Source organism: Ammospiza nelsoni, chromosome 1 (assembly GCF_027579445.1).
Source record: "Ammospiza nelsoni isolate bAmmNel1 chromosome 1, bAmmNel1.pri, whole genome shotgun sequence".
Lineage (NCBI taxonomy): Eukaryota > Metazoa > Chordata > Aves > Passeriformes > Passerellidae > Ammospiza > Ammospiza nelsoni.
The window spans coordinates 52,238,371-52,255,040 of NC_080633.1; the positions used below are offsets into that span (position 1 = coordinate 52,238,371).

Here is a 16,670-nt window from a genome sequence, read left to right on the forward strand (position 1 = left end):
AAATGTAGCTTTCTTAGAAGTTGATAGGAATGTTTCTCCTACAGTATGCCCCAGACACTGATAATTAATGAGGAATTACAAATGTTTCAAGATGACAGTAATTTCAGGTAAGATAAGGAACATTCTAGGCTAAAGACAGACTAACCTTATGGAAGCTCCATGAGCCTAAAAAAATAGGCTGTTTCAGGATGTATTTCCTTTCTTGGCAATTGCAGCCATCATGTTCTTTTAACACCAAGTGCTGTTGGCAGCAGACAAGCTGTAGTGTAGTTGGTGTAGTCCTTTATTTTACATGTCACTGTTGGATTTGTAGTTCCTTTTCCTTCCCACTTCTTGCAGTGTGCTAGGGTAGTTTATTGGTAAGTTAAAAGCCAATGTCAAGTCCTCTGTACAGTAAAATTGAGAGCCTGCTGACATGCATCACTGTGCCATGGCATGACTGTTGCAATCCATCTTGACCAGTGTGTTTGAAAGTTGAGCTACATATAATCAATTGCACTCTTAAAACTTTAATGTCTTTGGCTGCACCATGTAGCACTGCATTAATTTGGTGGTGAATTCAGCCTCTGCATTTTGGGTCCAAGGGCTTACACCACCTGGCCTGGGCAGTGCCTGCCACGGCGCTGTGTGATTGATGCAGAAGCCTTTCCTCCCTCTCAGCCTGGGCAGAAAGCTTGCTGCAGCCCTGCTGAGGCACTCCTTTCTAGAGAAGAGGAAGCCAAAGAAAAGATCCCCCAAGCCACTGAATCCTTGCAGGGGGTCTGGAAGTGCATGGCATGTTTCTGAATGAAAGGGATAAGTAGCTGAGCCGGTTTGCAGAGGGGAGAAGAGAGTAGAGGCAGGGCTAAAAAGGCTTTTCAGGTCAGGAGGAGGAAGCACACCAATATGAAGAGCACTGTTCATATTGGAAATCATTACTGGAAATCAATCAGATTTTTTTTCAAGAGTGCACAGCCAGCTAACAAATTCTCAGAAGCAAGTTTTCCAGTTGAATGAAGTTTCTGACAGTCAATGACTTAGGACTTGTCTCTAATGACAAATCTCTTTTTTTTTCATTTTGGGACAAACATTATGTAGGTGCTGTTTGTATTCAGCAGCATCAGTAACAAATCTTAACTTTGCATCCATGAAAAAAACCACTGTAAAAGCAAACAGCCAGGAACATTAAATGAGCCATATGCAATGACTTACAAATTCATATACATGGCAGATACCCCTCCCATGGCCTTCCTGAAGCAAAGGGCTCTAATGGTGGGTGAAGTGGAAGAAGTGGGTAATACTAGCTAAAATAGGCTGTGCTGTGTCATAAGTTACATTTTTTTAGATTTTTTTTTTTTTTTCTGAAAAGCTGACTTTAAAGCTTAGAAAGAAGGGAAATGAAAGATGCAACAGGCAGCACTGTTTCAAAAGCACTCCTTTATTTTTTGGAGGACATGGAGAGCCATCTAATCCAATTGAGTGCCTCTGAACTATAAATAGTGTAGCTTGCAGTCTCCTGTCAAATCTCATGTTCTGTCTCAAGGGTTGCAACACATAAATGGTGCTGAACTCCAGTGAGCAAGTTTGGAGGAGCTGCAGTTCCATGAATGTCAACAAATGTAAGTTTAAGATGCTAGTTTGAAGATAAATGGAATAGAATTAATAAGCAGTAGTAATGGCTTTGTAATTGAAATAATATACACATTAGAGGTACATAGGGTATTAGTAATCATATTAATTATTTGTTAACAGAAAGGCAAAGTAATAAAATGAAAAATCAAAAAGCTTAGTTGTTCACATGCAACAGGAAGGGGGACATTTTGTAACAGAAATAATTGCTTTTGCTTCATCCTCAGGGTGATGCTATCTGTGTTGAATTGTTTTTTCTCAAGAAAGCAGAGCAATCTAAAATTCTAAGTATAGAATATACTTAGATATAGAATATACTTAGAATTATACATAGATATATACTTAGAATATACTATACAGCAATAGTAGGGGTGAAAATAACCACATTTTAGAAACCTCATACAGCATCCCTCCCCAACACTGAAAGGAAGCACTGCTGCTAGGAAGGGTAAAGATTAATGGAATTACTTTTCTATCAGAAGCATAATACTCTCTATTAGTTAGTTATGTGTGCCTAGAATAGATCAGCTGTCAGGGAGAGCAAGTAGATGAACATGTACCTTGTGAGCTGTCAGGAGCACATCAGTGTGGGTTTTTTAAATAATAATTACCCTCTTCCAGAGAAATATTTTAGACAGAAGCACAGCTGCTTTATTAAGGGTGCCTTTTGTGCATAAGGATGAATATTCCAGTTTGTTCTCTTCATTTTTTGTGTAAATATAATCCCATATTTACATAAAACTCTGCTAGGAAATGGTGCCATTCGCTGTTAAAGCTTGCATAATAAAATTGTTTGTCAGGGATTTAATTTGATTGAAGTTTGTTATTTGTGCTAGCAGCTCAGAGGGTCTGCAGCTTGCTTTCAAGCCGTCTGCAGCTTGCTTTCAAGCCTGGCAATTCCCTTGCCCCTAGCAAGCCATAATGCAAACAGCTGTCCTGGGATTCAGCGTGGCAGGGCATGGATCTTTTCTTGCACCTTGACCCTTGCTCAGAGGTGAAGGCAGCTGTTTGCTTCCCTGTGGTCAGCGGAGCTCTTTGAGCACCAGATCCACCATTCTGGCGCAGTTCAATATTCTCTCTGGTCTGGCGGCTTGGCTGAGGTCTTGGAGAAAATAACTCTTGCTGGTCAATAGGGTGTGGGTCTCCTGGGGGCCACCCAGGAGTCTGAATGGAGCGGCTGGGAACGAGGACTTGGCAGGGGACTTGGCAGCTGGACTTGGCAGGGGAAGGGTTTAAATATGCAAGGGACCCCTCTGTGGTGGGTTGACCCTGGCTGGATGCCAGGTGCCCACTAAAGCCTTTCTATTAATCCCATCCAAAAATGGACAGGGGAGAGAAACTATAGTGAAAGCTTCATTTATAAGGACCAGGAGATAACACTCGCTGATTACTGTCATGGGTAAAACAGGCTGAACTTGGGGATATTAATTCAGTTTATTACTAAAAACATCAGAGCAGGATATTGAGAAATAAATTACAAAAACACTGTTTCCTCCTCACCCCTCCCTCCTGCTCAGGCTCTACCTCATCCTCACTAGCAGCACAGGGAGACAGGGAATGGTGGTTATGGTTGGTTCATCACAAGTTGTTTCTGCCACTGCTGAGGTGGAGGAGTTCTTTTCCTGCTCCAGTGTGGAGTCCTTCCCACAGAGACAGTCCTCTGCTAATTTCTCCAGGATTCCATCCCACAGGCTACAGTTCTTCACAAACTGCCCTAGCCTGGGTTCCTGTCACAGGCTGCAGTCCTTCAAGGACATGCTGCTCCAGAGCGTGTCCTTGGGCATGGGTGCCCCAGAGGGTCACAAGCCTTTACCAGGAAACCTGCTCCAGCATGGGCTCCTCTCTCCATGGGTCCACAGATCCCTGCCAGGAGCCTGTTCCTGCATGGGCTTACCCCAGGTTCACAGACTGTTTGGATCATCTACCTGCTCCAGCCTGGGACTCATCCTCAGGCTGCAGATGGATCTCTGTATATCCATGGTCCTCCCTGGGCTGCAGGGACACAGCTGCCTCACCATGGTCTGCACTATAGCCTGCACAGGAATCTCAGATATGGCACCTGAAGTACCTCCTGCCTCTCATTCTTCACTGACCTTGTTGTCTGTGAAGTTGTTCCTCTCACACATTCTCATTCCTCTCTGGCCACAATTATATCTGTGTGCAATAACATTTTTTAACCTGCCTCAAATCTGTTGTTACAGAGGTGTTACCATAATTTCTGGTGCTCAGCCTTGGCCAGCAGTGCATCTGTTCTGGAGCTGGCTGGGGTTGGCCCTTTTGGACATGGAGGAAGCTTCCAGCAGCTTCTCACAGAGAAGTCACCCCTATAGCCTCCTGCTACCAAAATCTGGCCATGCAAACACAATACACCCTCCCAGAGTTCAGAAGGTCTACTTTGATCTTTGCCATTGTAACTTTGCATGCGGGAGTTAAGGACTGAGACTTTACAGAGCTTTGTCAAATCATATTTAATTTAATTTTGGCACTGAAGCCCAGTGATGGAGCAATGTGTGCAGTAGAACAGGACTCTGGATATGGTGCTGAGCTAGTGCTGGCAGCAGCAACAAGAAGACAGCCTGCTTAGATTTGTTTTTCAGGGCTGGCTAGGAACTGGCTTTAGATCAATTCCCTTAGGAAAATCATATCCCCATCACAGAAAGCAGAGAAGTGCTAAATTCTTGGGAGACTTGCTATTGGGGACTCGTCCTACACAGTGGTAGGCGATATAAGCAGCTGGCCAAGACTGTTCTGAAATATTTATGGCATTGCTGCTGTTCTCCTCCATGGAGTGATTGAATGAGATCCCCGTTTCACCCAACATGTATAGGTATTTACTGAGCAAATATCCATATACCAATATTTCACCTACAGGCTGAGTTTGATTTTTACAGAAATAATCATTGTGTCTGTACATTTTTGCAAATGATGGGAAAAATGGTATGCATACAGAAGCTGAAAAACTTGTATTATGAATGTGTTTTAAATCCTCTTTTACTGCTTCTTCTTGCAAATATAGTAGTCGAAATGTGACAGGATTTTGTAGGAGTCCAAAGAATAGAAAGGAAAAATAATTAACATTGTGTTCTCTTCATAACCAATATCACACTTTAAAACCTGTTGAAGGATTATAGGGGTTTGTGAAAGAGTGTTGGTTTTTTTTTTTTTTTTTTTTGATTTGTATATGAAGTGCTGGAAAATTACTGTAGCTAGAGGTGACTTGTTGATCTTGGTCAGTCCTGGATCTGGTTGTGCTGAAACACTTTTCTGGTGCTATGTTGTTCAAAGCCTGAGTACATGGATGTAGTCACCTAGACCTGAGATTTGGGTGAGGAAGATTCACTGTCCTTCCTCTTCCCATGTCTCCTCCCTGTTTCCAACAGCCCAGTCATGAGGAATGTAGGGGGAATTTCACTCCTTCTGCAGCACTGTCTGTGGTCAATTGCTAGGATGATTTGGATATCTTTGTCTAACAAATTCAGTAGATTTCACTGCTACATGCATCATATCAACTTGACAGTGTAGCAGCTTTCAAAATAGCAAGTATTTTTAGGTTCTTTGCTGTCATGTCAAACCAGAGCTTCAGACCTAAATGCTGTGACAGAACACCATTGTTTTGAGCTAATCTCAGGTTTCAGTGTTGCACCAGATTGCCATCCTCAGCTTTGTGTGACTAAGTAATGCCTCTAAAGATGACAATGTAGTAGGATGATGTGTGCTATGAGGTGTCTTATGGACAAGTTAGCAGTAAGACAATTCATTAGCTGATGCATCTCAGTGTTACTCTTGCCCTTTTTCTCATGAGAATAGTGTTCTTTATCTCACAACATGAAGTAGAGACAGACCAAAATAGCAACAAGTTATTTTGTCTAGTTTATATGCAAAATCTCTACAGCAGCGACTGTCAAATTGAAGCTACATTTTATTTCTGCAGCTGTTTCTTCAGTGCTCTAACACTATTATTAATAGTACCTGTCACCTGAACAGCACCTCAGAGTTGTTAGCAGTTTGAGAAACATACAAACTTAGTGGAAAGCATCAAAAATTAAGTAAACACCCTACTTCTTACTGGCTAGGCTCAATTCTAAAAATTACTTTGTAGCCTGGCTTTGCCTTTAGCTTAGTGAAACAGTCTTCCAGACAACTATTTCTCTGACTTACTTCATGGTTTTGCTAGATCACTCCTGTTACAATTTTATCATAACATCTAGACTAGAAAGGCACTACTGAAAACAGTACGTAGAGTTTCCTTGTTTAACTTTCCAGGCCCCTTTAATTAAGTTAAGATGCTAATGTGATTTTGAACAAACACAGAAGCACATCTTGCTGGTAGTGCTAAAATCCTGCTAATAGCTGTAGAAACTCCATACAGTTAATGATTCTTGTTGATCTTGGTGAAGCAGTAGTAGCAGCAGAGACCTTAGTGTAGAAAGCAGTTTTTCTTAGCATCATTTTTATCAGCTAATCATTTTAAATTGCCACCAAGCAGGTGATGTGACAGGAAGACTTTGAGCTATTCTTGCAGTACTGCCATTATTACAAAGCTGGAAAAAAATACGTGGAGGAAAAAAAAAAAGTGTGCTGAAAATAAATTTGAAAACTTCTGACATTCATTTGCATTTCTGAAGGCTCTCTCAACATGAGTGGTTTCTATCCAGGGTAGAACACACAGTTCTGTTATTATATTTTTTTCTCTTTTTAAATGAAATTGTGAAGCTTTGACAGCTTTTAAACTTTTGTTGTAGCCTCCTAAAATCCCCCCAGTGTGAGGCCAGGCAGCCTGTGCTGCAGAGCCCTGGCCAAGAGTTTTTGCCAGCACCTAAACTGGTGGAAAAGCCACCTGGCCCTGCCTGCTGGCCCCCCTCCCTCCCACATCCTCTCAACCCTTTGGTAAGTCTGCTTGTATGAATGCATTGAGATTATAAAACCATTGTTCTGTGCCACAGAACCAGGCACCCAAAGCTATAATGGTTATAAAAAATGCCCAATGCAGTTTCTGCTTATTCCAAACTCCCCCTGGCCCCGAGGGAATCTGACTAGCAGGGTAGTCAGCCCCTCCCAGCAGACTCAGCAAGCCTTTGTGGTACTTCTGTTGTATCACTATTGAAAATAGTTCATGTTTTACTGTAAATTACTGTTATTTGCAACTTCTAGTTTCGCAGTTCCCACTGCACAGAGATCAAGCACCCAATTTTTCCTTTGTATCCATCAGTGTAAATCAAGATTAACTCCAGTGAAGTCAGCCTAACCACAAGTGTAAACCTAGGAGGAATGGAAGGAAGATCAGCCTACAATCTACTTGGGATTTTTATTTGTAAATAGCAAAATTAATGCTGCTGTTCTGCAGACACAGGGTGACCTGCAAAGTACTAGCTCATGCATTACTAATGTATCTCCATTTAAATGCAGATTTTTGCTCCTAACAGAACTTCAGGGAAATCCTCTCCAGATAAACTGTAATAGGATACCAAATGGTGATTCAATATTTCACTTTAGCTTGTGTTTCAGCTTATTGATCTTAATTTTCTATCATTTTGATGCAGCATTTGCCTAGGGAGAAGAGTATTACATTCACTATAATACGGCTTTTAATTAATAATTAATAATTTTAATATTCCCCACATTCATGTCAGCAGTGGCAATCTGCTTGTATTCCTTCCCTTGTTTCTATTTTCATTGGTGAAAACCAGCAAGGTGTGACTTTACATATTTCAGGAAGTAATTGAGACACAGTTGAGGAAAGGCAGCATAGCATAAGTATCACAGTGTCCATGTGGGACATGCTTCACATGATAGTCTTTGGTCCTGAGCCATTTGTGGTGACAATAGTGAGACCCTGACACTATTTAGTTTTGCCATATATGAGAAGTTTAGGAAGAAGTTTTTCTCTGAACAAATTTAGGATGAAGTTTTTCTCTAAACGTGTCTCCCTCAAGCACTACTTAAGTGCAGCTTCTAAGATGTAAATGAAATCTTGATTGGTTTGGTTTTTTTTTTAGATAGATAAATTCTCTTTTCTGCACTGAACTTTAAGTGTCCTAAATAGTACAATGGAACATAGAAATTATAAGTCTACTAGATTATGAATACATTCATTAAGAGGAATTACCTGATGTTGAGAGTATTTGTGCAGCACTTGACATGATGACCTCCAATCTAGTTATAACTAGGCCACACTATTTCTCAGTTTCCAGGCTGAAAGCCAGCAGCACAAGGATTACAAGCAAGGCTTACTGTACCAGCCACTCAAAAATAACTGACTTTCAGTACCAGCCACTCAAAAATAACTCCCTACTGTGGTAGAAGGATAACTAGGATGAGATTTTAAAATAAATTTTTAGGTTTTGGGTTTTTGATTATTTGTGTAATTTAATTACCTATAGGGTGCATTCTGCTACCATTTCCAAATGTTGTTCTTGTATCCATAAGATTAATGAATTTTCAAAATTTTACCTCTGAGATTAACATTTTACATATAGCATCCTAGGATTTGTATACTTTTTTTAATCATCAGAGTAAGAGCAATAAAATAGTGCCAGTCTTGTGGTTACTGAGATCTCTTCTGTCATGTAATTTGGTCAGCAAAACAGGTGTCTAAGAAGTAGTGATCTTTGTGATTATGCTCCTTTGGGAAGCTCACCTATATGCCCTCAGTTTTCTTCTCTTAAATTGTGTCCAACATTCTCAAACCCTGGCAGATTGAAACACCATCTAAACAAAACAAAAACTGTTAGAGAAACATTCCTCCATCAAAGTCAGTCCTCTCCATGCCCATGTTTAGGTATGAATAAGTGGTGTGCTGCAATCCATCAGGCAGAAATTTGTTACTGGTAAGAACACGAGACACACCAAAAAAAACTGTCTCATGGTAGATTTTGTTGGGTGAGGAGTTTGGGGGTGTGGGTGGATATTGGTGTGTTTTTTTCCCTCCCCCTCCATAAAAAGGCAGGAAAACCCTTTGCTTCTAGTACTGGAAGAAGTCCTTGCTGACTTGGTAAATGGAGAGTAATGATAAAATGGTATAGCTACAGTGGAGAAGCTGGGTATTTTTCTCAGCAACAATCCATTATCAGTAAACTCAATTTGATTGGAACTAAAGCACTCAACAAAACTTCTAATGGTGAGGGGTATTTCAGTTAATCACTTATGGGTTTATCCAAATCAAGTCTTTAAAGTGACTACTATTGGTCAAAAAGAAAGCTTTCAATGATCCAAAATAAGATTTCTTTTAATTAGAAAATTATAGAATTTCCAGAGGTTTTGAGTTTTGGATTTTTTTTTTTAATTGCAGTGTGGAATCCTTTATTAAAATTTGATTTGCTACCCAATTTTAGCAAAACTATTTACTAAATAGTAGAAAATAAAAAGGTGCTTTTCTTCAGAATCTGTATCTTGAAAAGTAATCTCAATAGTGAAAATGGGTGTTGTAATAGGTTGGGGTTTTTTTTCCCCAAGACATAAGTTCTTGGTAGGACTTAACAAAATTAAAATTCACTTTAAAAAAAAGGAATGGATCGGGTGTGAAGTGATAAAACTTACCACTTCTTTGACCTTGTAAACTTCCATCAGAATGCATGAAACAGCAGGAAGTTTGCCTAGCAGCAGTAGGTTTGCACATCCTCTTATTTCCTTTACCAGCTCAAACCTAGATTTTTATATTAATTACTGTTCATTTATGGAATGGAAAACATACATTTTTAATTATGTTAGTTGAAATGTTGGCTAGTGTGAAACCAAGTGCTTGGAATTGGTCCATTTGAGCCACGTGAATCAGCAGTACTGTTTAACAGTTTTTGCATTTTTTTTCATTTCACTATTTCACACTATGATCCTCACCCAGCATAAAACATGATAAAGATAAAAGGCTCCATCTAGTGGGCTAGCATTTTCTATTGAAAGGGGAAAAAAAGGCTCTCATTTTCACTTGATTTTATGCACTAAGAAATACAGCTTTAGATTTTGTTTCATTAAGCTGCCATGTTGTTGTTAATTCTTGCCTTCTGCAGAGCCATTATTTTATATGCAAAGCTGTGAAACATGGAGTATTATTCTGAGTCTTAAGCAAGAAGCAATAAATGATACTAAATGAGTGGGTTTATACAGTAGTTCATCAAAAAAGTTCTTCCTCCCCACCCCCTTCAAGTTTCAATATATAGTAACCAAAAGAAGGTAATTTGTGTGTCAGCAAATGTTTTAAAGTATTTAAGCTTCTTTCCTACTTAAAACTGACTGGAAACACTCATAGCTTGACCACAGCACTTAACAGAGTATTTTGGGAGTATTTTTACTCAGGGAACTCTACCCATGTTACCTCAGCACTAAATGACTTGTTTACCTGCAATTTGGGAAATTTGTGTTTTCTGGCAAGACACAGCCTCTGCTGTCTTCCAAAGGCAAACACCAAAACTCATCCATCCTGGCATCTGTCTAGGAGCCTGCCTGGTACTGGTGTGTGTCCAAAAGCATCCTGACAGGATCTAGCTCCTTTATTTTAGGCACACAATTGATACAGTACAGTAGTACTGGAGTTTTTTTTCTTTTCTCCTTGCTGGATTTCTGCACTGCATAGCAGTTATGCTCCCAGCTCCTGAACTTGAAATGGCAGGATTCTTCCATTTGCAGTAGTGAAACTTGGATGTTACTCTCATGCCAACAAATTCAGCTAGCAGCTGAAACCTCCTCTTCAGTTCACTTCAACTTAGTAACAAGTGTAGGAGCAGGAATAAGTAGAGCAAGCACAGATTTGGCAGAAGAGACACTGAAATACATAGCCTGGCTTTTGTCTGAACATCCTTCCTTTTAAAGCAATAGAGCCTGGCAAGATCAGGTCCCCCTGTGCAGCTTCCAGCAAGGGCCAGACAGTACATGCATTGTAGTAATGCACTACACCCAGGTTTACTACAGCCAGCATTCATATCCAGCACTGGAAAATGTGTCTCTTGTGCAAATCACAAAATAGAGCTTACTAAGTTGTTTTGCACTCCTTTTGACCAAAGGGAGATCTTCCTTTGCATTAGGTCACTTAATAGCAAATCCAGAGGATTTTTACTTTGGTAGCAATGCACAATTTGGCAATTCTGTTAGGTCACACAGACTTGCTGATCTTCCAGAACAATCCTCCCCAGCTGCAGCTGTCATTGTATCCTCCACGGAAATGTTTTTCTGAGCTGCCAGTGGGAAAGAGCTGTCATTTGGCTTGTTTTACAAGCCTAATCAGAGGATAGTATTAGAGTTCTTACTCTGAACCTTCCTATGAGCAAGGACTACCACAGAATTGAGTAGTTCTAGAGTGCCTTTAAGGAAGCTGGTATGTTTGCAACATGCAAACAACGCTATCTCAAAAGGGAAGAAATGAAAAGCAGAACTTAAACTGCACAGTTTGCTATTTGTTATTTCTAATGTACACAAACACCTACCTCACGTGCAATAGAAGTAAAGATTCAAGTCCTTTAATTCAAAGTTGCTAAATATCACTTTTCACTTTTGTTTAGAACTGTTCATGTTTTAAAAGATTATAGGCTAGTTGCTGAGCTAAAGCAAATCCCAAGTTTGGAACTACAGTAAGATTCTCTTTGTTTTACATTAAATACCTTTTCTAGCACTAGTATTTGAACTGATTCTGATGAAATACAAATTTCCAGATGTGAAACTCTGATGATTATCCAACACACTGCTTTTGTAATAACCTGCTGTAAATTCAAACTGTTAATTTGGGGATTAATTTATTGCCTCTTCAGGTCATTGAAAAATCTCATACAAGCCTTTTAACTAGGTAATGTTTATCCAGTTTGAATTTATTCAGCTACTTTTTTGTTCTTTGTGGGAGCAGTGGTCTTTCAAATCAAATGCACTGAGGTCTTTTTATTGTTGTAGAGAACCACTCAGTCTCTTCCTTACTTTTCACAGCTAACCAGGTGCTGAAGTTTGGAACACTCGTCAGTACTTCCAACACCTATGACGACTCCGGGATTGTGACCATCGAGACGGACAAACCTCTGCTGTGGACAATGGCTATCAAGAGCTAAGATCAGCTACAGCTGCCTTTTCTGATCTGACATGACTCAAATTACTACAAAATTTCACTGAATTAAGACAGTAAAGCTGCTGCATGATGGAAGTAGGCACTGATTTTCTGTATTGAATGAAAAAGAAGTCTGAAATAAAAGTCACTTGAGATTGAATCAAAATTACTTGCTGTAATAGAGTACTTCATTCTGGTAAATCTACTTAATCAGAAGATGCATGAGCAGCCACTCAGTACAACCACAAACCAAAATTAATATAAAGAAACTGCTGCTGCTTATCTGGTTAGTGCAGGCTACTTTTACAAAATTTTTATTCCAATACTAAACTATTTTTCCTGTCCTGCCAAAAGGAAATACAGTATCCAGTTGCACACAGTATAACTGTATTGCAAGGTGATAGCACTAAGATTAACTAATCTCATTTTTCTGTCCTGGTTTGTAACATATGTAGGTGCTGGTGAAGATTTCTCAAGAATAATAATTGAACTTTTCTACTTAGGAAGCAAATTAGTGTACTGAAGAAGCTTCAGTTTTGCTGTAATACCAGTATCAGATGTCCCAGTATTAAGGGCTTTAAAGTCTGTAGCAGAAGTACCCTTGTGCCTTCTGCAAATACCAAATGCTTACAGTAAGATTTTTGAAGTGAATGAAATGTCTTAATCTCAATCTGAGGAGGAAAAGCATTGCATCTACCAGAGTTTTTGCAGGCTTAGTTCTTAAAATCAAAATATGCAATAACATAAAATAATAGAAACTTCCAGGTCAACATGCAGGGGGCCAATACAATTCTATGTACAGAACAGGATCCAAAATGGGTATATATCCTATCCAACAGTGTGAGCAAGTTGTGGATTTGCTGAAGGACTGCTTAGTGTCTCCGACAACTAAATTATCCTCAAATGTTGTATCTCAGTAATCAATTATGTTTGGGTTTTTTAATTATGCCATCAGAATAAGGACTGGCAATGCAATTTCTTTGTTTGACATGAGGTTTTTTTCCTGTCAAGTACATACTATAACCTAGCATGACTTCCAAATGCAGAAAGGAATTAGTAATAATTATGGTGATTCCAGAAATTGACAGGAATTCCCATACACTCTTACACCACTTGAAAGAATAGAGAAAGGCTGTTTTCTTGCAGTCTGCTTTTGCCAGAACAATGCTGTTCCAAAGCTTAATTTACTGCTTTGTAAACATCTCCTGGAGAGAGGTCATACAGCTGTCCCCCATGGAAGCTTTCACTATTTGATTGGAGAAAACCTTAGGCAACCTCATCAGAATGCAACACTGACCCAGCATCAAGCAGGACATTGGACTAGAGATCTTCCAAGCCTCCTTCCCACCTGAATGATTCTACCATGGTTAAAAGAAGTAACAAAACAAGTAAAGCACACAACTACTATTACAGAAAAAAAAAAAAAAGCAAGCCTGCAGACAGGTATGACCACATACACTTTAAAAAAGTAAAAGACGACAAGAACGTTTGAAAACGCAAACTGAGCTTGTTTAATATCAAACAAATTAAAGCTGTGAAATCACTGCAGCAGGTGTCACAACTGTCTTCTGCATGATGAATATTCAGCCACCTCTGTTGAGAGAACAAAGTAATCGGTTTCAACTAATGAACTGTGATCAAGTGATCCCACCTAAAATCTTACTTTATCCTCCCACCACTGCCCTGTTAGGACAAACATTACAGCTTATTTCCCATTTTCAAACACTCCTTGCCTAGATGACCACTCTTACAGGTATAAGGGAGTCACATATTATGGACACAGAATGGTCTTTAACCTCTTCCAGTGCTGGAGAGGGGATTACATTAGCCCTGGAGAATATGGTACTGTTAGTATGTCACTACCATGGGGCCAGTCAACCTGAAGTTCAAATTCTTCATGATGTAATATTCATTCCAAAAGGCACTTTACAGGATGCAGTTAGACATAAAACTATGTTTCAAACATATCTAACAGTCAGTAAATGAAACAAGGCCAACCTTTTTCTGTGCCCTGTCATCCTACAGCATACCCTCTCAGTTTTCTTTACCTTACCATCCATCCATTTACTTTGGATACCCAGACTATGAACTGGAAACAGTAAGAGCATTTAAGATCCAAATAGGGTAATTGTTCTGTGGGCAAACATACACTGAGGAACTGGAGATCAAAATATCTAACATTCCGTTTTGAAGCAGAATACTCAGAGAAAACCTTGAGAACTATGGTTCTAATACTTTGCAGCATGCTGAATTAAGATAAAGTTCATTAACATTGCTCATAAAGTCCTTTAAATCAAGTAATACTTGTCATATTACACTAAATGCACAGACACTAAAACAACATGGGTTTTATAGGGCTCACTGATGTCCTCTGTTTAAAACTGAACAGGTAAAAATGTAGTGAAACTGAAGGCCATATTCACTTACACAATTATATTGTTGATTGGGATATGGATCAATTTGACAAAGAAACCAATAAATCCCATTATTGCAAAGCCTATTGCTGTTGCCATAGCAATCTTCTGGAACTCTGCAAAATAACAAGAAAAAAAATTTGTTAGGATGTCTCATGTATGGCATACATATGTGCACTGCAGAGACCAAAGGAGAGATCTCTCTTTACAGAACTATGTTAATAATGAAACACTTCAAAGTCTGCACAGATGCTGAGAAACAAACCCACTTTTTTAGAAAACAGGTGAATTTTCAATGAGAAGATGCAGATTTCCACAAAGAATGGCTGATCACAAAAAATACCCACAATGACAATGCATAGAACATTTATCCCATCACATTTCCTTTACATCCCTACAAGCCCTGAAAATAATCTTTAACACAGCATCAAAAATAGAAAATCTGTATTTATGCCTGTCACAGGAGGAAAGCACTGTAACACCCCACAAAAATCGAATACTTGGGATATTTTCAATTACTTTAGGACAGCAACGATGAAGTTGACAAAGAAGGTCAACAGCCCCTCAGAAACCTGCCAGTCTGACAAGGAATGAAGTTCCTTATGGATCTCAATAGCAAACTTAAGTCCCAGACTTGTTCACTCTGAGCATGTGAATAAAGCACTGTAACTTTCAGAGGACCAGCTGCATTCTGGTTTTAGTTATAGCTTCTCCCCAGGGCCTCTCTAGTCCAAAACCTCCTCTTCCCTAATCCCAGTGACAAAATTGTTCCTGTCCCAATCAGGAAATGACTGGCAACTGTGGAGCACTGAATTTCAGCTACTTAACCTCACTCCTAAAGTGAATTTTAGTACCACTCACACACCTACATATGTGTGTTTATTATACCCAGACCCTTAAACACATTCACATTTAGACAACTACAGCTCAAGTTTAAATCTCATACTGGCAGCTGAGAAACATCCACAGCAAACAAATCAACAGAAGTGACACATGGAAAGACATGTGCTAAGACACAAGACAAAATAAGGACTGTGTTCTAGTTTATTGTGTGCTTTACCTTTCCTGTCAGGCTTGGTGCATCTCTTAACAAGTCGTATGGAATCTTTCACAAACTGACGGCTGGGTTCCACAAATTGCATTACCTGATCCATGACTGCCTGCAAAGACACACACATTTAGCATTGATGGCTCCACATACATACTGAAAACCAGATTTTTTTAATTGCATTAGTAGCAGTTACCTACAAAGTTTGTTAAAGGCTTAAGATAACCTAAAGTGTCACATTCCAACCTAAGATACTTCCACTTTGCAGGAAATGAAGACACTGTTTCACTAAATAAACACGAGGGCCTATTTCTGACTGCAAAAGAAAAAAAATATGGAAAACTGTGCCTTTCAGCCCAGAAGAGGAAAACAGCCCCATCACAGTTGGGCTTTCAGCTCACGCCCTACACCGTGTTTCTGAGAACACCACCAAAGGCGTAAATAGACAAAAGTCGCCGGTTTGAGGGGACACCCACGCCAAAAGCTGCTGGGGGCTGGTGAGCACGGACAGAGAGCGCTGTGCCCGAGCCTTATCCTCACAACAGGCGTGTGCCGGCATTGCCCCCGCACACAAGACACCACCGGCGGGATTTGCTCCCACTAATCCATACGGACCCCCTGGCAGGAGCTGGCAGAGCCTGGCAGAAGGCTCCCGGTGTGATGCCGGCCCCTCTCGCGTCCCAGCGACCCCCTTCCCCCTCGCTGCGGCCGAGATCCCCCTGCCTGCCGCAGTCCCGACAATCTCCCATCCCTGGCCCCATCCCAATCCCCGCTGCCCAGCCCCGATCCCCGATCCCCGATCCCCGTCTCCTAGGGCCGGGGAACACCCGGGGGACCCCCAGGCCCCCGAGCCGCCCTCACCGCGGGCCGAGGGACACGTCGCACTGAGCGGCGGAGCGCGTGACGTCACGGCGGCGGGCGGGGCGGGTTTTGGGTGGAAATTGAAGGGGTTTGGGGGCGGGGTTTCACTTGGGTTTTTTTCCTCCTTTCCGGTTTCCGGGGCCTGGCGCTCCTCCTGCCTCGCCGGCGGGGCGGGCACAGCCGTGAGGGCCGATCCGCCCCCGCAGTGCCTCTGCGGCTTCTGGCAGCGCGTCTGCTTCCCCTGCCCTTGGAGCCTCGGGATCCCGAGGTGTCCTAGCGGGAAATTAACGGGAAAGGTGCCACTATTTTCCCAGGGACAAGGATGAGAGGACGTGTTCTCAAGCTGTGCCACGGGAGATTTAGGTTGGACATTAGGAGGGATTTCCTCATAGAAAGGGTGATTAGATATTGGAAGGCTGTGCAGGGAACTGGTGGAGTCGCTGTCCCTGGAGGTCTTTCATTAAGGACTGGACGTGGCACTCCGTGCCATGGAATAGTGTCATGATCATTATCTCAGAGGTCTTTTCCAACCTAATTGATTCTCTGGATAAGCCTGTAACGAATGCTTTTCGGTGAAAATTTGGCTAAAAAACATCAAAAAATACTCCCAAAAAAAAAAACCCCACAACTAACCAAAACCCCCCCCAGCATAAAACTTGGTTTTCAGGAATGCTGGAGCCATTGTGAACTAAGGGAGTTCATCACCTTTGAAAACACGGGA

The 16,670-nt window shown here is 40.8% G+C and overlaps 2 protein-coding genes across 5 annotated transcripts in view; one reads left to right on the forward strand and one right to left on the reverse strand.

Annotated features, from left to right (window-relative positions):
- The window catches only part of TPK1 (thiamin pyrophosphokinase 1), a 302,955-nt gene extending 291,163 nt beyond the window's left edge, over positions 1 to 11,792 (forward strand). For all 3 annotated transcript variants that reach the window (XM_059478894.1, XM_059478901.1, XM_059478911.1), the window contains one exon: positions 11,512 to 11,792. In XM_059478894.1, the coding sequence (XP_059334877.1) occupies positions 11,512 to 11,630 (119 nt within the window). In that variant the 3' untranslated portion in view covers positions 11,631 to 11,792. The remainder of the gene's footprint in view (positions 1 to 11,511) is intronic.
- A 1,321-nt stretch (positions 11,793 to 13,113) lies between these two features.
- On the reverse strand, positions 13,114 to 16,012 carry SEC61G (SEC61 translocon subunit gamma). 2 transcript variants are annotated; one of them, XM_059481269.1, is made up of 4 exons: positions 15,950 to 16,012; positions 15,101 to 15,200; positions 14,054 to 14,156; positions 13,114 to 13,219 (listed from the first exon to the last, which is right to left on the reverse strand). In XM_059481269.1, the coding sequence occupies exons 2-4, from the start codon at positions 15,192 to 15,194 to the stop codon at positions 13,210 to 13,212; spliced, it is 207 nt and encodes a 68-aa protein (XP_059337252.1). In that variant the 5' UTR covers positions 15,195 to 15,200; positions 15,950 to 16,012; the 3' UTR covers positions 13,114 to 13,209. The 2 variants fall into 2 exon arrangements, with proteins under 2 accessions (XP_059337252.1, XP_059337243.1); XM_059481260.1 differs by lacking the exon at positions 15,950 to 16,012 and having other exon boundaries at positions 15,101 to 15,218.
- Positions 16,013 to 16,670: the final 658 nt, after the last annotated feature.